Source organism: Grampus griseus (genome assembly GCF_964374135.1).
Source record: "Grampus griseus genome assembly, chromosome: 5".
Lineage (NCBI taxonomy): Eukaryota > Metazoa > Chordata > Mammalia > Artiodactyla > Delphinidae > Grampus > Grampus griseus.
The window spans coordinates 62,841,466-62,868,275 of NC_138998.1; the positions used below are offsets into that span (position 1 = coordinate 62,841,466).

Genomic DNA, 26,810 nt, shown 5'->3' on the forward strand with positions numbered 1-26,810 from the left:
CACATTTTTAAAAGGACACTTCAAGTCTCCATCCCACCTTTAGATATGAGGTACTAAATTCTGACGTTTGACTGCCCGGCCTCACTTCACTGGACCTTTGATGTGGTCTCTGTGTGTCCTTTAATACGATCTTTAATATTCTGTGAATACTCTGATCTGGCTGGACACCAAGGTGTTCACGTTGGTGCTCTGTTCTCTGATCGGTGTCTTAGGAGGCGGCCCCACTGTGCCTGGGAGAGAGGGCCTAAGAAGGGAGGTGGGCAAGGCGTATATGGACCTGCTGTCGCCCAGACCTGCTCTGGCCACTGTGCCACTGCGCCCAAGCTAATGCCGTTTCCCACTCCAGCTCTGTGGAAGGGGGAGGGGAGGGACTTGGATTTCGTTTTGAGAAGGAAGTAATCATGCACAGGGGTGGGGTGGGGGTGGGTGGGTGTAGTAAATCCCTGTCACTGTGCTTGAAGCTCAGTGGCCTCAGCCAGGGTACTGCTGGCACGAACGTGGGCTCTGAAAGGCAGATCCTGACAGATCTGAATCCCAGATCTGCCCCATGAGATTTGCTCCGTTTCCTCACTTGTCCAATGGGGAACCGTATAACTCCGACTTCATAAGGTTCTGGTGAAGTTTAAAAGTGGTCATAAAAGCAATAGGCTTTGGACTGGACAATAAATGATAGCTGTTATTTAATAACCATTTCATCAATGCCTGGACATTTCCATTTTACCATGAACTCAACGTTAAGCGTTTTTAAGAAAAAAGGATTTCTCAGTCCTTTCTTCCGTTTTTGGACTGAGTGTTCAGGCTCATCTCCCTTGCCCAAATAAACCTGCTAGAAAACCCAGTTCTCGATCTCTTTTCATCTTTTGAGTCTGTATCTTATTATGCTGATCTCTTACTGTGTTGTAATTCCACTTCTGTGCTGTCTTTTTTTGTTTTGTCAGTTCTGACCTGACCTCTCAGAAGTAGACTGCAAATATTTCTGTCTTTTTGTCCAAGCTGAATTTCATATTTTCTGAATCATGAAGCTGCCCTCCATGTGACCTAGAAAGCCCTTTGATGATCCATATTTAGCTGTATCCATCACTCAACAGATGTCTGAGTAGTTAAAGGCCCTCATGAGCTCCCTCTACATCCTGTGGTTTCAAGTTTCTGAGTTGTTAGTTAAAAAGCTTTAATCCCTTCTACCCGCTTTCCCCTACCCATTCCAGGGTAGAAGGACAGATACCCATTTTAGCTATTCATTCATTCAACAAGTATTTACTCATTACCTGCTACATGCTTGATACTGGGTTAGATGTTATCCTCTTTGCTTCCAAATTGCATTTTCTAATTTGACCCATTTAGACCCAAGTTTTTTGATTACTCCTCTAGAATCTTCATTGAGCATCCAATTAAATGGTCTCCTCTACCTGTAGTGTTTCCTGACCCCTGGGAGACTCGGAGGCTTAATCGCAAACCCTGGTGCCTTGCTATAATGCACCTGCCATTGCGTCTACAGATTCCAAGATGACATAGGTTCAGCTTGGGATCCATCTCAGGGAGTTTAGTTAGCAGGTAAGGCTGCAGGGCTCTGCTGGTTGGCTTCCACCGTGAACGTGAAGAATGAAGTGGCAGCAAGGGTGAAATGCCCTGCAAGTGAAGCAGCTAGTTTCCAAAAACCCCATGGTTTTCTGTGTCCCTGGTTTCCCACAGAGATGCTCAGGAGGAAGGATGCCTCTCTGCTTTTTGAGCTCTCTGGATCTTGCCATTAGATAGCATCTCTTGGCATCTGAAAGGCAGCCTGCCATTCTGTTCTCCCGTGGAACACAGATGGCCCAGCCCACGTCTATCACTAATGAGGATCACATGCAGAGCCTTCTTGCTGGAGGCTCCCTTCCACAACCCTAGCTCTCCTTCCCCGTGCAGGCCAGTCACTGCTGACCATGGCATTTAGGTCTGAGAAGCCTGCTTGCTGCTCTCCCACTCACAGAGTTGAATAGAAAAATCTATTAGGCGGGCCTTGGGAAACGATTCTCATTCAGCTAGAATTTGAAACATTGAGGATTAAGGGATGGCTGCCAGCTTGATTGCAAGGGTGAAGTTTTGGGTTCTAGCTGCCCATGGAGGCTGTTGAGTTTCCATATGAGCAAGCACTGGAAGTTCTTCAGTAGGAACATGAGTAGTACCTGTTGTCATTCTGAGCTTGTTAGTCCCATCCCCAATACAGAGGTTGACCAGGTAGGACATCAATTTTTCACTGCTGTGTAATCTCACCCAGGATGATGGTAGGGTTGGAAATAGTGAGATAAGAAGGTTAAAGGCATTAGAATATAGTAGAAAAAGCATAAATGTTGATGTAAGACAGACCCATGTCAAGTCTTTGCTCTACTAGTTGCTATCTGTTTGACCTTGGACAAGGTACTTCACCTTTCTATACACTAACTCCTTTTTCTGTGAAATAAGCAAAATGCCCAGATCATGAGGATTAAATGGGATAGCACATGAAAAGGCCTTGACACAGTGCCCTGTACTCAGCAAGCCATAAATGAGAATTCCCTTTCCTATTTTCTTTCTATAGTAGAAATTTAAAATATGTACTTGAGTATGGTGGAACGTTAAGGTGAGCTAAAAATGACGGCCCCACGTGAAATCCTACACAATTCTGTTCACCTGTTTTATGCAAAACTTGACGGGTATTTGAGATGTAGGATAGTTTCTTTTTCCTTGCTATTTATTGCAAGTCGGATGCAGGTCTGGTACTCGTGACTAGGAGAACAGTTCCAAACTGCTAATATGAACACCAACAGAAATGCAAAATCTCTTTTGGGCTTAACACTGTAACTCGTTCCTTTAACTTTCAGAGCTGCCAAGGAAAGGTCACCACCACCACTAGCCGCCCTTGAGGGCGCCAATGATTCTGGTCAATCCCGCCATGTACAAGTGTGGTCTAACTGGTCAGTACCAGTTAGACCAGAAAGTACTTTTCTAGAACAAGGAGCAAAGTACTTTAGAAAACGACTTTATGAATATTATTTTCTGATCCAGAAATCTCTCTGGGAGTCATCTTTCACTCTTCCAGAAAACAATGGACACTGAGGTTTGCTGCTCAAAAGGAAGTACTAGACCTATTGGTTTAACACTGATGCCTACTAAAATAGTTTTAACAGCGTTTAAACAAGGTAGATCAATCACCGCTTGTTCCTCCTCAACTAGGTCAAGGCTCTTCCTATAAGAGCAGGTGGCTGTTCACTCCCTCACAAGTGAGCTCTGTCCATATTCGGCCAGCTAGCTCCAAGAGTGGTTATTAAACTGAATAAACACCGATCCTTTCCACAACTGTGTTCTTTAGACCTGGTTCTGTCCTCTAGAGCTGCACAGATGAAATCTGGCCCCTGGCAGCTATCCTGTTTTCCCCTTAATTTTTCCCCAAACCCTTCTCCACTCAGGAAGCAAAGAGGCCAGATCCTTGATTCTTGCTTGAAGACACGTAGAGGGGAACCATAAAAGTAGTTAAACAATCACAGAAGAAACTAGAAAGAGTGTCTTAAGAAGAGAAGTTCCTTGTCCTAGAAAAGTACTTTATGGAATATTATTGCAGAGGATGGTTACTTCCATGTTCCCATCTCCACGGAGAACAAAAAGAAGAAACGGTGGGCTTAAGGCAATGTTTCTAATCTATGGACGTCAACAGACAAATCAAAGCCCACCATTTCTTCTAGAAGGGGATCTAGTACTTGACCACAGAACTCTTTTGTTCATGGAGCATTTTATGGATACTGGTATTGTGTGAAACACATTTTAGGAAATTATGGTTTCAGATATGCTGCAGAAACTTAAACTAGACTGAAATAACTTCCTGATTGATTATGGTCAGATCCTGGGACTGGTGGCCAAGGAACACTGAAGTTTCCTTCCTTGGAGGGTTGGTAGACTTCCTCTCTCCCCTTCTCTCTCCCTTTAATATCAGCATTAGACATCCATCTGCCTGGGAGCCTTGGGGTGTAGGTCGGTGACACAGGGAATCTGGGAGTCTAGATCCTCCCCATCCCCAGAATCTGTTTTTATGGATCTCAATCATGGTAGTGTTCCACGGAAGGTACAGCCTAGCTAGGACTGAGGGTTTTGGCTAAGAGGAGAGGGGGCTAGAGATGGGAAAAGTTGATGCAATTATTTTTGGCAGGAGTTGGAACCAAAGCAGCAGGAGAGAGTAAGTTTTAAGACTCTCTGGCAAAGTAACTTCCTAATCTGTCACTGGGTATGTGTAAAAAAGTGATTAGTGGGTCTCTATATTTATCATGATTACTCACAAATATGTAATTTACATAATATATACAGCACATTAAGTACTATGTCACCTTATATAATGTCCATATGTATAATGTATATGCATGTTATGTAACGCCAGTCTGGAGGTTCTTCCAGATTCTGCCAAGTATTTCCTAATTTATTTGGCAATTTTAACATATCTTTTCCATCTGTGGAAAGAACTCTCTTGAGAGGAGCTGGTCTCTGACCTGAAATATAATCATTCTACTAAGTCTGTCTCCATTCTCAACTCACTGGAGGAAACCTACAAAGACCAAGTCATAATGAGATGCAACGCCTAGCCCATTAGTCCAGGGACAACATAATGTATTGAAGACTTCCTGTTTCATTCTTTTTACTGCTAGAGGGGTAGAACTGTGGGGGCAGGTGAGAACATGTCTGGGGCACGGCCAGAATCAGAATGCGATGAGGAATGAGGGAGGATTCTCCCCTGCCTGCCTAACTTTGAGAAGTCACTAAATTATAGTAAGCCTTGCTTTCCTCATTATTTAGATGGGGCTAATAATATCCTCTCTGTCAACCTCAGGGGTTGCTGTGAGGAGCACTATGATGAGGTACTCCACAGTGAGAAACCACAGTCCCAGTAGTTAAGTGATGAGTTGCAAAGTCAGATTAAACACCACCACCAGACTTACTGAGGTTACAAAATTGAAAGTACAATTCCACCGATGTTTGCTATACTTTGTGGCTTTAAGGAGGACATGGGCCATGTCTCTCAAGCAACGTTGCCAGTCCTGTGCACCACAGTGGGCAGTCAGGGGCCAGTCTCCGACTTGTGAGTCTCTAAGAATCACTTTCACCTGTTGATAGTGCCATGTCTCAACAGCCTCAATCTTGGGGGGCTGAGGCTGAAACACATTCAAGAATTTCTGCAAATGTCTTAGAATCAGTGACCCCAAATTGAACCTGCCTTCATTTCAGAATCAAGTGGCTTCAAAGATAGTACCTGTTGTCATTCTGAGCTTGTTAGTCCCATCCCCAAGGAGCCCATCATTCAGGACATTCTTCAGGTGGCCTGCTTTCCCCTTGCCCAGCGGTCTGCACTGTTAGGTTGAACAGGATGGTTCTAGATCTCTGTCTTAGACGGTCCTAGATGACTGCTTCTTTCAGAGTTAGGATCAGTTTGTACACACAATCCTAATTTTCCCTTCCTTGCGCAAAGCTCCTGACCCAGTGTTAGGAGATCAGAGGGAGCTCAGTGGAGTGACGTCGAGTGGGTCCAGGTTTCCTTTTCGGAAATCTCAGAGAGGATGAAGGCTGAAGGAGCAAAGGTGCCGAGGTGAATGTTTCTTTTTACCAACAAAGTTCTCCACAGACTTGCCCTCGGGGAGGGCGGTGATGCTGTTGCCAGCTGAATGAAGCCCACTGAACTCTGCTGAGGCCCCTCTGGGCACTGGCTGGCAGCTCCCTGCTGAGGTGCCTCTGTCCTCCTTGTGCCTCTCCACTGAGGTCATCCGGGCAGCCAGAGGGGTTTCTAGATTAAGAGACTATGGTGACCATGATGAGATGACATGTGGAGAGTTTAATTTGAAGATCTGTCCACTGCCTTCAACCCTGGACCAGCTTCTCACCAGGTCAGGCCAGAGAGAGTCTCTGGGAAGTACTGGGAGGTCTCATTCTCTCATGTGGGCTTGTCCCGTCCACACATGTGCCACACGTTCATTCCTCTCTGGCAACCTGGATCCAAATGGAATCGCTTCTCAGTGACCAGAAATGACCCTTTTCCAAGATGTGTAGGTTCTTTTCCCTGTTACATATCTTCTTAGTGGTACCTAGTCCCAAACCACATTAGCCAAGATACCATGGACAAGTCTCTTAACTTTTCCGAGACTCAGTTTCCTTATCTGACAAATGGGAGAGTAAATCCTGCCCAGCATAGCTTTCATGTTGTTTTGAGGATCCAGAATGGAAATTCTCAGTCTCTTTATGATAAGGAGATACTTTAATTTCCCTTAAATCTCATGATCACCACAGGGCAATGTGCCTGGACAATGAAATGGCAGAAACGGGGAGTCAGAGCCTTCTTTTTCTTTCCCACTTTCTGTTCTTGTACTGCATATTTTTTTCAATCCAGAAAAATCCACCAGTAAATAAATATTTGTATATATAAATATATATATGCTACATATAAGTACACACACTCAAGACCTTCAGTAGGGCCTTCAGGTCGTGCTCGGGGAGTGGTCGTCGCAGAGGCAGGAGGGAACTGCCTGACGCCTTGTCTCCTGGTCTCCTCAGCAAATGGCCCTTCCCTCCCATCTTCTTTGCCTTCAGGAATAGTCTGCCACCAGGGCTTGGAACTCAAACAGGAAACACGCTGTGGCTTGAAAAAGAAAGAAGCTGGGGGTGGTTTTTTTTTTTTTTCTTCCCTTTTTACACAATATTATGACACCAATTTGAAAAATAAATCTCAGTTTCTCTGCTTTCCCTCCCAGGTGTTCACAGAACTAAGAAAATAAATACCACATCTAAGGTGTGCTATGTAGGCAGCTCTGGGGGCTCTTGGAGCCGGCTCTAAACAAACACACAGCCAGCAGAAGGCTTCAGGAAAATCACCACTGCCCACTGAGGGTGCGCAGAACCAAGAAGGGAAACGCAGCTTTCCACAGCCTTTCTGCCTCCTCAGCAAGTTCCGGGAGAAGCTGTCACTCGAAGGACAACCAAGAAACCAGCGTGCGTATGCTGAGTCCTGCCAAGGGCTGCGATTTGAGAGTTGGAGGTGTTTTTGTCTCCTCACAGAGGGACCTTTGTGAGCGTCCCCTGGAACGCAGGCTCTTTCCCTTGGCCACATCCGATCTCCCCTTAGACAGGAAACCTGCAGCCTGCTCCTTGAGAGCGGCGAGGAAACTTGCAGGGGTGGTGGAAAGAAAGGGGGGGGTTCTCCTTCAGTCTCAGAAAGTCCCGCTCAAGGTCTTCTGGGAAAGTGGGAGTTGCTGCATGAGCCAGCTGCGCCCTGGAGGGCTCTAAGTCCATTCACAATGTCCTGCCGGCACTGGCTCTGTTGGAGTGTGTCCATAGTTGAAATAGAATGGATGTCAGGGTGAAGCCTTCTTGCTGAAGGGTGGCTTGGCTTCCACTGGTTGGAGAAGAGAGAGTGTGTGTGTGTGTGTGTGTGTGTGTGTGTGCGCGCGCATGTGTGTGGTGTGTACGTGTGTATGTGTGTGCTTCAGTTTCTTGTCTTCTCTCTTGGTTGAACTAGCATTGGGCATAGTGTCTAGTCTTTTGAACGGCTCTTCCTCCTCAGAGAAAAGAAGCTGCTCTTCTGGGGGGGCCCCATCATCATAGGCACTTGGTTCTTGTGAGTAATTTTAATCTAAAAGCAAAGAGGCAGAAATGAATTAGTGGCCTGCAAATCCCAGAAGCCTATGGGAGAGTGATCTGCAGAGAGAGGAAGGGAGGCCAGCTTCGGGCTGGAAGGAGCCCCATGCAGAAGGACGACTGTCCTTGAACAGCTTCAGAATTGGCAACTGGACCCTGACTGGGCCTGGCGTTTGGCACTGCTGGAAGCAAGGGGCGGAAACGCTGGGGAGAGACAGGTGTGAGCTTCCCACGTGGCGATCAGCTGAGCTGATCACCTGTCTCATGTCCTTGCTATTCATAGTCTCTCAGAATGTCACAGCCAGAGGAGACCTCAGGGACCATCTCATTCAATCCCTCTGCAGGATAGATAAAGGAATGGAGATCTCAATGCTCTCTTGAGCCTTGGATTAGCCTAAGGTCGCACAGAGAAGGCCGGAACAGCTAGAGCCTAGTTCTTTGGATTCCCCGCCTCCACTGCTCCTGGCCATTCCTGCCTGGGCAGTGCAGAGATGTCAACCAGTAACTCCAAACTGACCTAGAGGCTTCAGTCTGACCTCCGACCCAAGCGCTACTCATGTGGAAAGTTTCCAAGGGAGTCTCTTAGGCGTTTCCTCTTTTCTTAGTCTTCTAGGGGAGACCCAAGTTTCTTTTAAAAGCTTTTATTTTTGTTTGAATTTTAGGTTTAATGAGTGCCTTCTGCAAACTTTAAGTCAATTGGAAGTGAAAGACACTGGTGAATTCTCATTTTTTTGTCTTTCTTCCCAACCTTACCCTCAGGGTATGGCTTCAAAATGCTTACTCCCTATTTGAATGTGGCCTGGTGACACTGATGCGTTGATAATCTGCATTGTCAGTCCAGCAACATTTAACAAGTAGGAAGATGATGTGGGAACAAGAGGCACTTAGGATTCAAAGACCTGGGTTTGGGTCCTAGGACTCCCCCTTCTTTGCTGTGAACCTTTGGACAAATCATTTAGCCTTCAGAAGCAGTGCTTGCGGAACCGTAAAATGAGGATAGTAGCATTTATTCTATTTTTCTCACAAAGTTGTTGTGAAGATCAAATGACAATCTGTCAGTGAAAGCCCAATGTAAACTGTAAAATGGAATGCACCAGTTAAATAACTTATCTTACACTGGAGGAGGAGAAAGATGCTTGTCAAAAGAAACACAATCTATGAGCCCGTTCTCTTGAGTTTTACCACCTATTGAAATGACAGTGTGACCCTAGAGAACAACAGAAGAACTCTTGAAGAGAGAGACCCATCAACAAGTTTAAATGTAGGATAAGCCAAGTGTTGTCAAAAAGAAGTTAGGTAAGGAATGAGAAGAACCTGAATGGAGCAATTGAGGAAGAATTTTAAGATCTGAAAGGAAGGGAAGAAAATGTGTTGGTGAAAGAGAAAGGGAAGGCACTAGGTTGAGGGGCTACATACCAGCTGGTTGAGTGTGGACCAAAGGATGAGAAATGAGGTCAGGAATACAGGTGGGACATTTGGTATAGGGTTTAAAGGGAAGGAGGCAGCAGAGATTGGGTTTAATATGAGGTAGTGGGGAACCATGATAACTTTTTAAGCTGGAGGATAACATGAAGAGAAGAGTTTGAAGGGAATTATTCAATAGCTGTTGTCAAGATGAGCTGGAGCTGGGAAGAGTCTGGCTAAGAGGGTTCTACTGCAAGCCAGGTTTAAATTTATAAGGCCCCAGGATATAGAAGGAAAAAGATGGGGCCAAAAGTCATTGTAGGGAATGAACATAACCTGGGGGAAGGAAGCTGAAAACGACTGTTAGGTTGGTTTCCATCAGCCTGAAAATCTAGGAAGGGAGAGAGTCCCTCTGTTTTGTGGTAGTCACCAGGGGAGCACACCGACGACACGTCAAGTACCGTTTTGTGTTATGTGCCTTATTATGGGCATTGTCTTTATCTCAGAATTCAGGGAAGTGAGGCACTTATCTGTGGTGTGCAATTTAGCCCCATCTGATGGTAGTGATTTGTGGCACATTTCCTGTGGTAAGCCTTGTCCCGCTCCGGAGCACAGGAGCCCCGAGGGGAAGAAGACATTCATCTTATTCACCTTGGTATCCCCTGAGCCAGCGCAGAGCCTGTACCTGCTATGGAAGTACTGACTGGTTAGCACAGCCAAGAAGAACGGGGGAATGTTCTGGCAGTGGAGCTGGCCGTGCTTGGGACAGAGAGTGGCAGCTGTGGCACCGCTTACATTTCCCATTGATGGAGCCCATTATTTTAGACCGTGGAAGATCCTTGCTTCTCCTTTTTCTCCCGCTAGCTGACCAGTTTATTTGCTTGTTAGCACCTCCAGGGCAAAGGGGAGGAGGTGAAACTCAAATCCCTTTCATTTGGGTTTTCAGCAGTTTTGACAAAGGTCTTGATGGGGCAGGAGTTTGGAGATGCTGGGTAACGTGAGGTTTTGATGTGGTTTGTGGATTCTAGGTCTACAGATAACTGGGAGTTCACTGTATGTACATACACTGGGGGCAAGAAGTATGAGATCATGTCCTCAACTCGAGTCAAAGAAATGTCAGTATCTTACCCCCTCATTCCCAGATTAGGAGGAGCTAGTGGGCTAAATAGGTAAGATCCCATTTTAGGAGGTAGTTGGATGTGGTTAAATCTGCCTTTTCAACCCCTGACGGAAAGAGAGCATCCCACATTTCTGTAGTTAGAACCCAAACCTCTCTGGTCAGGCAATTAACTAAAGTCTGTATGACTGTCTTAAAAACCCTTCCTCACATTTATAACATCTGGCAAGCACTAGGGACAGCAGCCCCATGCCCTTAGTTTTCTGTTTTATTACAGAGAAAATTTGTTAACAGTTAAACATGTCACATTTTCCTTAGGAAGTCCTTGTTCATAGTGTAATAACAGTCACCCATTTTCCCCTTCCCTAGGTAAGTAACATTTAATTCTTTAATGGAATTGGAGATTTTTTGGGTTTGTTTTTGGAGTATACTTTGAGGTGAGAGGTCACTATACAGTTATCCTTTGGTATCCATAGGGAATTGGTTCCAGGACCCCTGGCAATACCAAAATCCACAGATGCTGGTTTTATACAAGTCTCTTGTGTAAGATGGTATAGTATTTGCATATAACCTATGCACATCCTGTATACTTTAATCATTTCTAGATTGCTTGTAATACCTAATGCAGCGTAAACGCTATGTAAATAGTTGTAAATATAATGTAAATGCTATGTAAATAGTTGCCAGCACACAGCAAATTCTAGTTTTGCTTTTTGGAACTTTCTGGAAGTTTTTTTCCTGAATATTTTCTATTCAAGGTTGGTTGAACCCAAGGATGCGAAGCCCATGGATGTGGATGGCCGGCTATATGATGGCACTTTCCCAAACACGCAATGTCTTGGATACCATATGTTAAACAGTCCATTACTTTCAAATTCGTTTATGATCTTTCTTCTCTCCTTCATTAGTTTTTATGTATACTAGGGTTTCTTAGGGCTCTCTTCTGTACTATTGATTTATCTATCCAATATTGCGTCAATTGCTGTGGCTTTATAACTATTTTAATATCTTGTGGGAAGTCCTTCTTCACAGCTCTTTTATAAAATGCCTTAGCTATTGCATTGTCTTGTCAAGTTTAAAAAACTGCATTAGAATTTTGTCTGGGGGGGTCCCTATTTAGAAACATAGGATGTTTCTAAATTCAAATCTTTAAAAAAATATTACTTAAGTCTTGAAGTTTTCTTCATCTATTTTTCACAATTCAGTTTGGTATTTTGTTTTTGTCTGTTGCCATTATAATACTTAAACTTTTTTCTGTTATATTCCTCTGATTGGTTATTGCTGGTATGTACAAAAGCTATTAACTTTTGTCTATCTTTCTGTACAGCTTCATTGAAATAATTTAACCTATGAGGTTTTCAGTTGATTTTATTAGCTTTCTGTATACATAATTATATTATCTGCAAATAATGACAGTTTTGATTCTTTTCCAAATAGTTATATTTCTTTTCTGCTTCATGTGTTTTGCATTGGTTAGAACTTCCAAATAACATTAGCACACGTCTTATCCATGATTTTAATGAGAATTCTGCTAGCGTGTTACGTAAAATATTACTCATTGGTTTAAGATAGATATTTTTCGGGACCTCCCTCGTGGTCTGGTGGTTAGGACTCCATGCTTCCACTGCAAGGGGCACGGGTTCAATCCTCAGGGAACTAAGATCCTGCATGCTGTGTAGCACGGCCAAAAGAAAAAGGAGTTTTTTTTTCTTTTTTTTTCTTTTAAGGAAGTGCCTTTCTGGTCTGAGTTTTCATCTTTAAAAATCAGAAATGTTGAATGTAATTGAGTATTTTGGGGTCATCTATTCATATTATCATGTGATTTTTCTATCCAAACTTATATAAGAAGACATCCTTGCATTCCTTTGATATATTCTTCTTGAGTGAATGATTCTTTTAATATATTGTTCAATTGTATCTGCCAATACTTTAATTTTTTTTTTTTTTTTTTTGCTGTACGCGGGCCTCTCACTGCTGTGGCCTCTCCCGTTGCGGAGCACAGGCTCCGGACGCGCAGGCTCCGCGGCCGCTCCGCGGCATGTGGGATCTTCCCGGACTGGGGCACGAACCCGTGTCCCCTGCATCGGCAGGCGGACCCTCAACCACTGCGCCACCAGGGAAGCCCTACCTATAATTTTTGTATCATGTTCATATTTGAGATTGGTCTGTAGTTTTCCAATTTTAAGCATAGTTTTTGTTAGGTTTTTGTATCTGTCTTAATTTTATCAAATGGATTGGGTAGCTTTCAATCTTTGTTCTATGGAACAGTTTACATAAATATTTTTTCCCTAATAATATGGAAGAACTCACCAGTAAGATCATCTGTTTTAAGATCATTGTGGATGTAATTCTTTGAAAATATTTTTCATTTCATTAAGGTTACCTAGGATTTTTATAAGATGTTCAAGTTTATTAGAATCAAGATAAAACTATATATATGTCATATAATGTCTTATTAAATAAAACCATTACCATATTTATATTACATATGTATTAAATATTTTAATATCTCTAATCTCTGTTTTTCTTTTTCTCTTTTTAAAATTAGGTTTTCAAACATTTGACATGTTTAAAGAACTAGTTCTAGATTTTCCTGTTTTTTAATTGTTTAATTTCTAATTTTATCTTTATTTTCTTCCTTCTGCTTCTCCTAAGTTTGTTTTATTATTCTTTTAATTTGGGGATTATTCATTACATTTTTTTTCCTTTTCAAATAATGGAAGTATATGAGACTCTGAATTTACTTCCAAATACAGTTTAGGCTATATTCTGTAAGATTTGAATGCGAGCCTTCTCATTTTTATTATTTTTTAAATAGTCAATAATGTTAGCTTTGATCGCCTCTTAAATCTATTATTCTTTAGGAGAATTTAAAAATCTCTGAGTGATTGGATTTTATTTATTCATTTAATCTTCTATTATTAATTTCTAGTTTTATTGCTTTGTAGTCACATAAAACAACCGTTATAATTTCTGCTTCTGGATTTTATATATATGTTTTCTTTGTGAACTAGTTTATGATCTATTTTAGTAAATATCCTATGAATCCTTGAAGAAATGAGATATTTAATTATTTAAGGCACAGTTATTTCATCCAAGTTTAATTTTTAAATTGAGGTATAATTGACATATGACATTATTTTAGTTTCAGGTGTACGACTTAATGATTTGATATTTGTATATATTGTGAAATGATCACCACAGTAAGTCTAGTTAACATCTGTCACCATAGTTACAAAATGTTTTCTTGTGATGGGAACTTTTAAGAGTTACTCACTTAGCAGCTTTCAAATATACAATACAGTGTTATTAACTATAGTCACTCTGCTGTATATCACATCCCAGGACTTAACTTATTTTATAACCGGAAGTTTGTACCTTTTTACCCCCTTCACCCGTCTCACCCACCCTGCTCCCCCTACCCCCACCCCTGACAACCACCAATCTGTTCTCCATACCTATGAGCTTGTTTTTTTAAAATCCAAGTTTTATGTCATTTACTTTTTTTACAGCTTGACCTCAAACTTTTTTTTTTTTTTTTTTTGCGGTACTGTTGTGGCCTCTCCCGTTGTGGCCTCTCCCGTTGCGAAGCACAGGCTCCGGATGCGCAGGCTCAGTGCCCATCGCTCACGGGCCTAGCTGCTGCGCGGCTCCACGGCATGTGGGATCTTCCCGGACCGGGGCACGAACCCATGTCCCCTGCACTGTCAGGCAGACTCTCAACCACTGCGCCACCAGGGAAGCCCAGAAACAAATATTTTAAAGCTTCTCAATACCTGTCTTTCTGTCAATTTTTTTTTTTTTTTTTTTTTTTTTTGCGGTATGTGGGCCTCTCACTGCTGTGGCCTCTCCTGCTGCGGAGCACAGGCTCCGGACGCACAGGCCCAGCGGCCATGGCTCACGGGCCCAGCTGCTCCACGGCATGTGGGATCCTCCCGGACTAGGGCATGAACCCGTGTCCCCTGCATCGGCAGGCAGACTCTCAACCACTGTGCCACCAGGGAAGCCCTGTCAATTTTTTATATATGTATTTTTCTCAGAATATACATCTATACTGAGTTTCACAGTATATATTTTGATTCTGTTATTAAACAACTAAAATTTTATGACCATTATATCTCAAAATTGAGAGTACTTTATATTAAATAAAAAGTGACATTCTTGGGCTTCCCTGGTGGCGCAGTGGTTTAGAGTCCGCCTGCCGATGCAGGGGACACGGGTTCGTGCCCCGGTCCGGGAAGATCCCACATGTTGCGGAGCGGCTGTGCCCGTGAGCCATGGCTGCTGAGCCTGCGCGTCCGGCTCCGCAACGGGAGAGGCCACAACAGTGAGAGGCCCGCGTACCGCAAAAAAAAAAAAAAAAAAAAAAAAAAAAGTGACATTCTTTATTCCACTTTATGCTTTTGGCATGTTGGAAGGTTAGTTTGCCCCAAACTATCACTTCTTACTTTTAATTTCTCTATGCTTGTTAAGGATAAGATAAAAAGATATATATATGTCTTTCTGTTTTAGATGTATCTCTTTATAAGAAGTATATCATTGGATTTTATTTTTTAACCCAATATGAGAGTCTTATACTTTTAATAGGGGACTTTAGCACATTTATATTTTTTTGTCATTATTGATATATTTAGTCTTAACCTCTTTTATCTTAATCAAAAAAATTTTAAATGTTTGCTTGTTATTCACTTTCTGTCTTGTGCTACACTGACAGGGTTCATTAACTTTAAATCCTCCCAGATTTGAAAGGTGTGCACCCTGTTTTTAGTGTCACTAGTAATTATCTAGTTATTAAAATTTTCTTCAGATTTACATCCTGTAATTATTAAAGTGAAGAGAGAAAATGAAAAATTTAACATTTTTACTATTCTTTCAACAATGTCTCCCACGTGCTTTCAGCCTTGGTGAACATAACTTTAGGTTTGGGATCCAAGTTATGAATGTTTACATTACATATCTTCTCTTTCAAAGAATGATTTTTGCCATTTGCATTCAGTTGCATAACCATATTTAACAGTTTTTTTTTTTTACTTTATTCTAATTTAACTGATTTTAATTTTTACCAAAAGTTCTTTTGTTGCTGTGCTGTCCCATCATTAAGCCTTCAATTCGGAATCACTTCATAGTATGTGCCTTCAGGAAAATGATTCAAAAAGGGTGCTTTTGTTTTAACTCTTTCAAGTTTAAGAATGATTTTCTGTTACCTTCTGCTGCAGACCAAATTGTGTTCCCACCTCCACACCCCAAAATTCATAGGTTGAAGCCCTAACCTCCAATGTGAGGGCATTTGGAAATATGGCCTTTAAGGAGGTAATTAAGGTTAAATGGAGTCATAAGGGTGGGGGCCTGAATCCAATAGGACCAGTGTCCATATAATAGGAAGAGACATCAGGAGTGAATGCACACAGTGAAAAGGCCATGTGAAGACAAGGTGAGAAGGCCATTGTCTGCAAGTCAGGAAGAAAGGCCTCACCAGAAAGCAACCCTGCCGACACCTTCATCTTGGACTTCCAGCCTCCAGAACTATGAAAGACTATGTTGTTTAAGCCACTCAGTCTGTGGTATTTTGTTAGGGCAGCCTGAGCTGACTAACATACCTTCCACAGACTGAACACCATAAAAATCATTGGGTCACAGTTTTTTTTTTCATCGTGAGTTGTAATCTCTAAAAGGTGGCATGGAGAGAGAGTGGGGATAGGAGGAGTATCTGGCTATTTTAAAATCAGTGCTTGGATCTGGAGGAAAGCAGTCCAGTTTCCAGATACTACTGAGCTAGGTGGCCGAGGTTTGCTTTCTTCCAGCTTTTTGTTTCTTTCTTTTAGGAGACAGGAGGAGCTTGGATAGATGTTTCTTTTTTTTTGCGGTACGCGGGCCTCTCACTGTTGTGGCCTCTCCCGTTGCGGAGCACAGGCTCCGGACACGCAGGCTCAGCAGCCATGGCTCACGGGCCTAGCCGCTCCGTGGCATGTGGGATCTTCCCGGACCGGGGCACGAACCCGTGTCCCCTGCATTGGCAGGCGGACTCTCAACCACTGCGCCACCAGGGAAGCCCATTGGATAGATGTTTCTTAATTCAGCTCCATCAAAATTATAAGTAGTACAAATTCCCTCCATCCTTCCCAACTCTAACAAGGTGGTAAGATATTAGGTTTTGCTGTAGTATGTTCTCATCCTTTTCTTAGACTTCATAGAAACCAAAAGATTGAGGTAAGATTTTGCAGAAAAACTCCTACTTTTTATAACCTTTATAAAAGATGACATTTCTAAAGTCTCTGTCTCTAGGGACTAGTTTTACAATTTGTAGAAGTTATATGGAACAAAGAATTATAGAAATAAACCTACAATTCAGACCTAGTAACTGTCTTATGAAAACCTTTTTTCTAGAAGACAACTTGATGTTCTGAAGGGCTCCAAATAGCAGGTTATCGAGGTATCTGAATACTCCACTAGAGTGAGGAAGCTCAGAAACACAACTTCTGTCTTGAGATTTGCACCCTCACGATAGCATTGAGGATGTTACTAATGTAGTATCCCAGTGAACACCCTGGGCCCTGAACACCAGGACAGTGGTTTCTCTTTGCCATGGAGTTTCTAGCTGGGTTTCTGAGAACAAACTGCTAACAAAGGTATGGTAAATCAGGGACTGGGGTTGTTCCCTTGATTTTTGTTTGTTCAATCCTTTATCCATTGCTAAACAAATATTAATATTATTGTGCAACTATTACAAACAAACCAGGCACAGTGCTAGGTGCTGGGAAATATGGGTCACAGAAATGCCATAAACAAAATAGATAACCCGTGTGGTTACCCTTTCAGGGGAGTTTTCAGGTGGGTCCTCGGGGCTGCGGGTGCACCTGGGGTGCAGCGTGTCTATGCACTGTGGGAATTCTCCCCCAGGAGCCCCGGTGGTCACAGCAACTAGCTGGAAGTTTGGCGTAAGTGTGCACATTTGGCTGCCATATAAAGAAGCACCTTCTAGTGATTAGGCTTGTTCATCAGTGGAACAGTCTTCCTTTTGGGGTGGTAAGTTCCTTGCCACTGAGTGATTCAAGCTGAGGCTCTCAAGGACACTGTAGATGAAGCCTCAGAATTCACCATCTAGAACCATAAGCTCTTTGAAGACAGGTCTATGTCTCCTTTGGTTTTGGAACTGGTGTCTCCCAGTGTCTGACACATAGCACATATTCAATAAAAGCTTGGCAGGTAAATGAATGGATGGATGAATAAAGTGGAAGAGAAGCTGCACTAGATGATCTCCCAAAGCTCCTGTAACTCTGCGATTCAGAGTTTCATATTAAGTCAGTGCCCCAAAGGGGCCCAAAATAAAGCTTCTCACCCTCATCTCAAAGATTGGCAAAACTTACCGTGCAAGGTGGCTGCATCCAGGGCTCTCCGTCCACTTGCATTGGCAGCAGCTTGTTCGTCCTGGAGCCCCGAGAACAGAGAGCACAGTGAGCTTCTTGGAGTCTGAGGATAAGGGTTGCCCCCACCAGGGAAATAGAAGTGGGAAGACCTGACCTGCCCACCTAGGAGTGGTTCTGAAGACTCTCCTGGGGGGGTGGGGCTTGCTGAGAACAGATTTCTGAGCCCACGTCAGGGGTCCCGACTTGACAGGTGTGGGCCAGGCCCAGAGGTCTGTGTTTTAATAAGCACTATGGATGATTCTGTTGCTTTGACCCCCAGACTCTACTTTGAGAAACATGGCCCTGGGTGAGCAGTGAAGTCCAGAGGAGTCTGGGAAACAGCAGCCAACAAGTATGGCAGCACCACAGCTGAGTGGACCCTTAGTCAAACGATCAGCCAGAGGGCCTGTCCATGGTGCCAAAACGCCACTATGAAATGGGAAAGGTTATGAAATGGGGAAAGGCCTGATTTCAATGTTGAGTGAGCAGTTGCACCGTGTCAGTGAGGTAACGTCTCCCACTTAAACGAGGTACAGCTCAGGTCTGAGTGTGTCTTGCCTTGCCCCCAGTCCTAAAGCATCCCCTCTTTTATCTCCTGAACAACAACAGACGCTGCGGTTGCATGGACCGTGGACCTGGCTTAGCTGGGAAAGGGGGTCATTGGGAATGTGATCCCCATGGGTAGGCGGAGGAGAGAGGAGAAAGTGTTGCTTTCTTGCTTGGGTCAAGGCTTCTTTGGCATATGGATTATTAAAGGAGAGAGATGAAGGAGAAAAGGCAGGTCCTTTCGGAGGCCTCTGGTCTGGGCGAGCAGGGAACAGTTGCCACCCACTGGCCAGAAAGCCCTCACCTGGGTTTGGCATCTGCCCTGCTTCTGAAATTATAAAATGAGGGAGGCAGGCTGTGTTTCTTTTTTTTTTTTCAGGCTGTGTTTTGATGCAGATGATTCTCCGACTGACTCTGAGGATATTTAATAGTAAGAACCAATAAACCTAATAATAAAACAAGAGGAGAGAGAGAGTGGCATTTTGGTTTTGGGGAGTGAGGAGAGTTATCTGGGGAATGCCCAGGAGGCTAGGGCTTCTGACTCACCCCCTCTATTTCTATCTGGAAACAGAAATATCCTATCTCTTATACATGTTTTTTAAAAATTCTTCAGAGACCAAATTCTCTGGTCTACATATGTTATGGCTTAGATGTGCTAATGGACTGGACCTACTCAGTGTTAGAGTCATGGGGGAAGGACAGAGAAGGAACTACAGAGGTTAACCTGGAAAACAGGGGCCCCAGCACAACAGCCCAACGAAGAAGAGAAGCAAAGATTTGGGGAATAATTGAAAAGACAGAGGAGACACAGAGAGGGAATGAAGAAAGGGGGTTAGTGGGCTAGATCAGGGAACCAGCTCTGAGGACCTTTCTGAAGGATGCAGGGTGGCACCAAGAACAGCGTTTCTCTGAATGTGCTCTGAGGACCTTCACCCAAGAGGTTAAGGGATAAAAGGGTTCTGTGTTTAAATAACTTTGGGAAACCTGCATGTGGTGGTCCCCTCCAGGAGATCCCCAAGACACACGAATAGATTTGATCTATAGAAATTAAATGGGAAATGGAAGGGAATGAGGACTCCTGACATAATCAGGTGGACGAAAATCTGTGACGAGTTGCATTTATTAAACAGAAGCAGCCCAAATCAGAAGATCCCCTCCATCAGACCCCATCTATTCAGGAACCTGCAGTGGCTGACCTGTGTGATCCACACTCTAGAGAACTGTCATCCTCTTAGTCAGTTATGACGGGTTTGCTGAGGTTGATGGTTTAACTCTACAAAGGTATATGGGATTGCTAACTCTAATAAAAGTATTTCTAAGACCATTATCCAAGAAAGAGCAGAGTGGAGCACAGAGCCTGGTTTTTGTCAAAGTGTGCCCTCTGGCATGCATTGAACAGTTCAATTTGTAAAGATAAAGAAGGCAAGGAGTTGGATCTCTGGTTCTCTGGACCTCATAGTATGACAATCCTATTTAGAGAATCTCACCAATTCATTCTAAGAGAACAGCAAACTGGTTGTGGTGGGACCCTTTAGTTGATGTCCTGGATGTTTGCATTATACCTGGTTGGGGAAGTGGTCTCCAAAGACATTCTTCATCAATGTTATCAAGCTTCTGCCCCACCCCACTCTCTCTGCACTGAAATCTAAAGATGGCTTCCTAGTTGTTATCTGTAAGAATATTCAGGGAGGTGGGGAGACTGGGGGGCTGCTGGGTGATGAGGAGCATACCTGATGGAGACAGAGGAGCACTGGGCCAGCCTCCTGCCTGCACTCTTCAGGCCAGTGTAGATCTGCCCCATTTCCATGGCTCCCTCTAGCCCCACCACTTCAAGAAGCTGGTCACTGAGGTCTGTAGAGTGAGACAAGCAAAAGCAGTGCACACACATCTCTCTGTTTCCCAGTCTGGTTTGGGCCAGAAGGTCTGGTCCCTAGATGGCCAACCCAGAACTCTCAATATCCCTTCATCTCCTACCAAACAGCATTTTCATCCTCATTCTAAATAGGGAATTTCCCCAGAAGTCAACAAATGTACTTTTCATAAACAGAAACCCAGTTCTAGTAAAAAAAAAAGGTTTTGATTCAGAAGGTTAACGTGCATCCAATGAATAGGCTGACATATCCAGAAGCCTCTTCAAATGGAGCGTAACATAAAGGATGAACCAGCTATTTCTGAAATACAATCCCCCAGTGCAGCTAAAGACACATTGGCTTGGGATTAGGATAGGAAGGAATGCTGATGAAGGTCATTATCCAGAGCTGGATCAGGTTTCTCTTCCCTGAATGTCTGAATAACATTTTGGCCCTACTGACGATGACTGATGCTTAATTAACTTCAAATTTGGCCTGCGGTAAGCCAGTGGTGAGCCAACCTCCTTGGACATCCTTGGGGAAGTCAGTGACCTCTTTCAGGACACCAGGTGCCTCATCTGAGCCAAGGAAAAGAATATTTCACCTACACCAGATTATACTGGGTCCACAGTACAAAAAGAGGGATAGAAAATACGAGTCTCAGGCTCAGAGTCGCACAGGATCGATGGCTCCCCACAGTGGCAGTCGCTTCTGATTCAGCACCTAGAAGAGGTCCTTTTTTTCAAAGTTCCTGGGGCTTGGATTGTGCCTGTCCAATTTCTGGGGAAAGCAACGGCAGCGTTAAGGTTTGATGGTGGGCCCAAAGACTCATTATGACAACACAGAAGCAAATTTATTTAAAACAGAAGCAAATAAAAAGGCAGCTTCTTTAAAAGCTTCCATTCCTTCTTTGCCTACTAAGGCAGGGGAAATTCTCTCACAGGTTGTGGCTAATCACTAACATCCTATTAATATTCATGAACTAGAAAATTGTTCTAGAAAATTGTTAATGTCTCTGCTTATTTGACAGATGGCTTCGGTCTTCTAAGGTGCCTCCTGATAAAGTACGATAGTGTTTATTAAGATTGGCAAGGAGATATTTGGGTTTGTCTTTACTTTTTTTTCACATACACACACTGTATTTTATTTTTACAAGAGATAAATAAACTGACACCAAGCATTGTGTCTTTACTTTTTTGTTAGACTGTTGTTTAAAAAACAGTCTCTTGACAGATATACTTCTTTTTTTTTTAACACCTTTATTGGAGTAGAATTGCTTTACAATGGTGTGTTAGTTTCTGCTGTATAACAAAGTGAATCAGCTGTACATAAACATAGATTCCCACATCTCCTCCCTCTTGACGGATATACTTCTAATGAAGACAGTTAAACTACTGGGCTGACCACAAATGTGTAAACGTCGCCGAAGTCTAACCTAACGGTCACTAATGGACATCAGCTGCCAGCAGATACAAACACTGCATTAGTCTCTCTACACCCATGGTTTTCCCCTCCACACCCATCGACATTCCCATTCTCCTATCTCTGGTACTCCTGTTTTCATAACTGTGAAAAGATACTGTCTCCTTAAACCCTCCATCTCATTTGGATTTGGAACAAGAAGCCATGAATAGGCAAAGTTTGTTTAGGAGAACGCTCCAGGCTCTCTTAAGGAGCTTAGATCCAGTAAACAACAAATGTCTAAACCTCTAGTCACTTAATTAGTTCCCTTCTTACTAAAGTGTGTTGAATAACCATTGGATAGTTTTAGCTTAATGTGTCATTTTACAGTGTCTGTGAAATCAGTATGGGTTGTGAATGAGAGAGAGAAGGAGGAGGAGAAGGAGGAGAAAAATGAGGAGGAGGGAGGAGGGAGGGGAGGGAAAGGGAGGGAGGAGGGAGGGGAGGGAAATGGAAGGAGGAGGGAGGGAGGGAAAGGGAGGGAGGAGGGAGGGGAGGGAAAGGGAGGGAGGAGGGAGGGGAGGGAAAGGGAGGGAGGAGGGAGGGGAGGGAAAGGGAAGGAGGAGGGAGGGAGGGAAAGGGAGGGAGGAGGGAGGGGAGGGAAAGGGAGGGAGGAGGGAGGGGAGGAGGGAGGGAGCAAAAGGGAGGGAGGAAAGACGTGTAGGGTGTGTTTAGGGGTGAGGAGAGTGGGGGAGTCATACTGGGGTAGGAGAAAGTAGGAGAAAAGAGAGGTCGAACTTTTTAGAAGTTTCTCTGTTGGCAGAGAGACAGATGTCTTGTAAAATGTTGCTCTCTGTACCAGTCTTTGGTATCTGGCAGTGCTGTGATAGTTCAGTGTTTTCCCTCCTTGAAACATTCCCTGGTAACAAAATGTTCTAAGAAGCAGGGGCCTTAATAGACTCAAGTGTTTCAGCTTTTACAATGTCTTGGTCTTTTAACAAATTTTCCTGTTGAATGGCTTTAACAGCGAAAAGTTGTTATCACTTCCCACACATTACCTTGCAGCTATTACTTCCCACACATTACCTTGCTTCCTGGCTCTAGAAGAGACATAATGCAGGCTGATCTCATCAGTATGGGGGGTGGGTAGAGGCAGGGGTTTACACAAATGTGGGACTTGGGCGATAAGTGCAGAAGTGCAAGGGGAAGGGCCAGGATCTTCTATGTCTCACCGTTCGGCCTTTGAATTTGTACTCTGAATCTTCCCCGGTGTGAAGAGGCTAGGATGGCTCCTGCTTACCACTGAAGGAAGACTTGCTGGCTGTTCTGTTTCTCTACCATTGCCTAACTGATCTTTCAACTTCCTAAAATGCCTACCAGGAAGTTCTGCAGTAAAGAAATATATTCAACTTTGTTTCCCAAACTTATTGGACCATGAGACTCTTCTTTTGTGTGATACCTAGAAAACAGTTTTATAGGTAACCCTGGCAGTTTTCTTTGGAACACATTTTGGGAAATTCTGGCATCACTCAACTCCCTGTACTTCCTCTAGCACACAGATCCTTATGCAGAAACTAAATCTGGAGTTAAAATGAAACAGAACAGAGCACAGGTTGATGTGCAGGCACACAGAACATTTAACGTTCAGAACTTAGAATCCAGCATCAGGACACCTGATATACCACGTGTCTGCTTTACCTTAGGCACCAATGACTCAGAGTGTGGTTTGGCAATTCATATCATCTCCATATTGTCTCTACATTCTTCAATTTGTTTCTGTTTAAGATGGAATGTCCATGTATCTTAGCAAAACAGGAACTCATTAATCCACTCACTCAATCATTCAACAGTTACTGATGGCAACCAAGTGCCAGGCAGTGTGTTAAGAAGTGGGAATGCAAAATATTCAACTCTTGAAGGACTCTTGGCCAAGAGGGAGGAAAAGCGTTAGGTGTAGAAGATGTTGTCAGTGAACTATAGGAACAAGGAGGCCTGAGTAACTGATTATGACTGGGCAAGGTATGGAAGGAAGTGTCACAGACATTTAAGGAAGGTCTTGAAGGATGAATGCCAAGGTAATTTGCTGGGTTAAGAAGGAGAAAGAGGAAAGACATTCCAGGGACAGGGGTGATTGTGGGTAGGACTGGATAGTCACTGGATGCAAAAGGAAATTAATTTATCAATAAACTCACTTGGCAATGTCATTGGAAAATATAAAAAGTATCTCTCCCTAATGAGAATTACTATCTAGAGATTTTTTTTTCATAGAACTATAAAAAGAGGGTCTCTGGGCTGGGCACCAACTTGTTGCAACCAGAGAGCTAGGTCTTTCAGCACTGCTCCTGGCAACAAAGTCTTGGGCAGTGCTCTGTGTGCAGCAAACACTTCCTCCAAGAAAGAAAAAAGAGGAAGAATGGGAACATGGGAACAGGAGAATGTGGAAGCAGAGGCGGAACAGCAAGGACAGCGATAGCAGTTCCGATCTGGTACACTTGATTCAGCCTCCAGTATGGGATTTTATAAATGCACATCTGCTCATGTCACCTCCACAGCAAAAACCCTTCAGTGGCACCAACCATGACACCAGGCACTGGGAAGGGAAGATGAAATGTGCACGCTTTCATACCTATGATCAGACTGTAAACTGGCAGAAAAGTTTTTAGAAGTTTGGTAATAAATGTCTAAAACTTTCACACGGTTGATTCATTTATTTCTTGATATTGATCACAAGAAACCACTGAAAAAATCTAAGTTCATACAAATATGAATATTGTGGCGTCATTTATTACAGTGAAACTTCCCCCTCCCCCATTTCTACCTATATGAGAATAGTTAAATTATATGGTATCAAACTATAGAATTTTACACTGCTATTAAAATGTTTACAGATTTCAAAAACATTAAATATGTATATGTTATAACTTCAAGTGCGAAGGCAGGATACAAACTTACTTGCATAGCATGTTCTCAACTATATAAGAACATGCATGGAAGAAAAGAATAAATTCCCCTAAAATCTTAAAGAGTTGTGAGTTCTGGGTAATTAGATTAAAAGTGATTATTATTCTCTACTTTATGTTTTTCTAAGTGTTTTGCATGTTCTATAAGTGTATATCACTGTTATAATTTAAAAGTCATTTTAAAAACCTATCAACTGCTGTTCATACTTGGAAAGATGTAAGTTCCCTGGCTTGATGATGCCCAAGACCTGCCCCCATCTGACAAGAGGCTGCCTCTACCGTTACTTCCTGACATCGTAGGGCTAAGTTCCTGCTCCAGACATATACAACAACTTAGCTCCCCAATAAACCCTACTGTTTCTCTCTTTTATGCCTCTACCCATGCCGTACCCCTGCTTGAAATACTCTCTTCCACTTTTACTTGCTCATCAAAACCCAGCTCAAGCACTGTCAACTTCAAGAAGCCTCCCTGGACTTCCATGCCTGCAGTTTGATTTAGATATTCCTCCTCAAACTTTCCCAGGTAGACATATATGGTCAAAGAAAGAACAGGCTGGTTGATGTGTTGCTGTGGGCAAGAGATGGTTGCAGTAATTACTGTACCACAGGATCTAGGTTGAACAGGGAAGGAGCTGATGGACTAGGTGAAAAGGGAGAGGCCAAGTGAGAGACTTGATGAGTTCCAGGAGCAGGTGTTCTGAGACGGTGGGAGAAAGGTTTGGGAGGATGTGCTGTGAGTGGCGCTAGGATGACAAGTTCTACCTGCGGCCCCAGTGGTGGGCAGCTGAAGGAGAGGGTGGTGATAGGGATCAGAGTCGAGGAGAAGTGCGGCTAGGTCAGGGGTTCCTCAACTTTGCTGCATGTTAGAATTACCTGGGGCGGGGGGGTAAAAATAATAATACCCAGGTTGCCCCCATACCAGTTAAATCAGAATGTGTGGGCCTCCTACGGTATAGCACAGGGAACTGTATTCAATATCTTGTAATAATCTATAATGGAAAAGAATCTGAAAAAGAATATATATATGTATATATTATGTATAACAGAATCATTTTGCTGTACACCTGAAACACTGTAAATCAACAACACTTCAATTAAAGAAAAAAGAAAAAAGAATGCATAGGCCTGGGAGCTAGGCATCAATCAGTATTCGCCTAGCTGATTTAAAGATTCCCCAGGTGATTCCAAAATGCAGACAGTTTGGGAACTGCTGGGCTAGGTTATTGGGTAGATCATCCCCATAGGCCAGTGGTTCTCAGAGCGTGGCATCAGCATCACCTGGAAACTTGTTAGAAACGGAAATCCTCAGGCCTCACCCAGATCGACTGAATCAGAAACACAGGTGGTTGGGCCTGGCAGTCTGTGTTCTAACAAGCCCTCTGGAAGATTCTGAGGCACACTCAGAATCAAGTTGGAGAACTTGAGCCTTAGGCAATAAAACTGCCCAAAACATATGCAGGAGTTGGAGTGAAGAAGAATATAAACAAGTTACTTCCTGACTGCTTTGATCCAGAGCTTCTTCACTTGAAAAGGAGACGTTAGGAATAATACTACTGACCTCAAAGTGTGGTTATGCGATTAAATGGCAGAGGTGTATGTGAAAGTGTCTGGCACAGAGTGGGCTCCAAAAACATATTAGGTTTGCTTTCCTTTTCTGCCACATTCACCCTGGCAACTCCCAACAGTCTGTCTGTCTGTCTACCTTCTTAGAGCTGTGTACGAGAGTCCAGCCCATAATATTCAGGTTAAAACATCTTTAACAATCTTCAGTGTTCCTCGTGGTTTCACACAAAGGCCGTAAATCCAGGTGAGCTTTAGATGAAGTGGGCATCCTGCCCCAGCTGTTTTTCTTCCTTTAAACTCTTCCCTGACTCTGTTCCTTTTCCCACTTCTTTGATCTCAGCCCCATTTTGCTTTTATTTCTTTAGACCTTCCCACAGTCTGGAGGAGGGGGTGGAGCTCAGCGCCAATAGGTAAAGGCTGGCAGGGCGCTCCTATTTAAGGGGCACATCTTCCCTGCTTAAACCCTCTGGAAGCCCGACAACATCTCAGTTCTTAGTGAGGCATCCAAGGTCATTCGCTATCTGGCCCTGTTCCCAGCACAGGTATCCCTCTGCCTGGGGAACTCCTGTTTACCCTCCCGGGACACTCCAGGCAGTGTGCTTTTTCCTTCTCCTCTGCTCAGTGGATCTCACCCAACGACAACTGTTTCTGGACGCATCACTCTCCCAACCCCACTGAGAGTTGAAGGCAGGGATGTGTTCTTGTTTTGTTTATCTTTGAATCCTTAGCAACTAGCCCAGCCCTTGGCATATAGAAGGCTCCTAATAAATGTTTGTTGAGTAAATTGAATAAGATACATGCTTTAGTGTCAAAGACCTTGACAGGTTTAGCCTGAAAGAGGAAAAATATAATGATTAATAATAATGATAACAACTTGCCTAGATTAAACTGGGTAACAGGTTTTCCATGAATTAACTCATTTAATCTGCATATAACAGATAATGAT

At 43.3% G+C, this 26,810-nt stretch overlaps 1 protein-coding gene across 3 annotated transcripts in view; it reads right to left on the reverse strand.

Annotated features, from left to right (window-relative positions):
- Positions 1 to 7,516: 7,516 nt before the first annotated feature.
- The window catches only part of DGKG (diacylglycerol kinase gamma), a gene marked incomplete at both ends in the record, with an annotated part of 156,310 nt that continues 137,016 nt past the window's right edge, over positions 7,517 to 26,810 (reverse strand). For all 3 annotated transcript variants that reach the window (XM_082655499.1, XM_082655498.1, XM_082655497.1), the window contains 3 exons: positions 7,517 to 7,615; positions 17,506 to 17,566; positions 19,821 to 19,941. In XM_082655499.1, coding sequence (XP_082511625.1) covers positions 7,517 to 7,615; positions 17,506 to 17,566; positions 19,821 to 19,941 — 281 coding nt within the window. The remainder of the gene's footprint in view (positions 7,616 to 17,505; positions 17,567 to 19,820; positions 19,942 to 26,810) is intronic.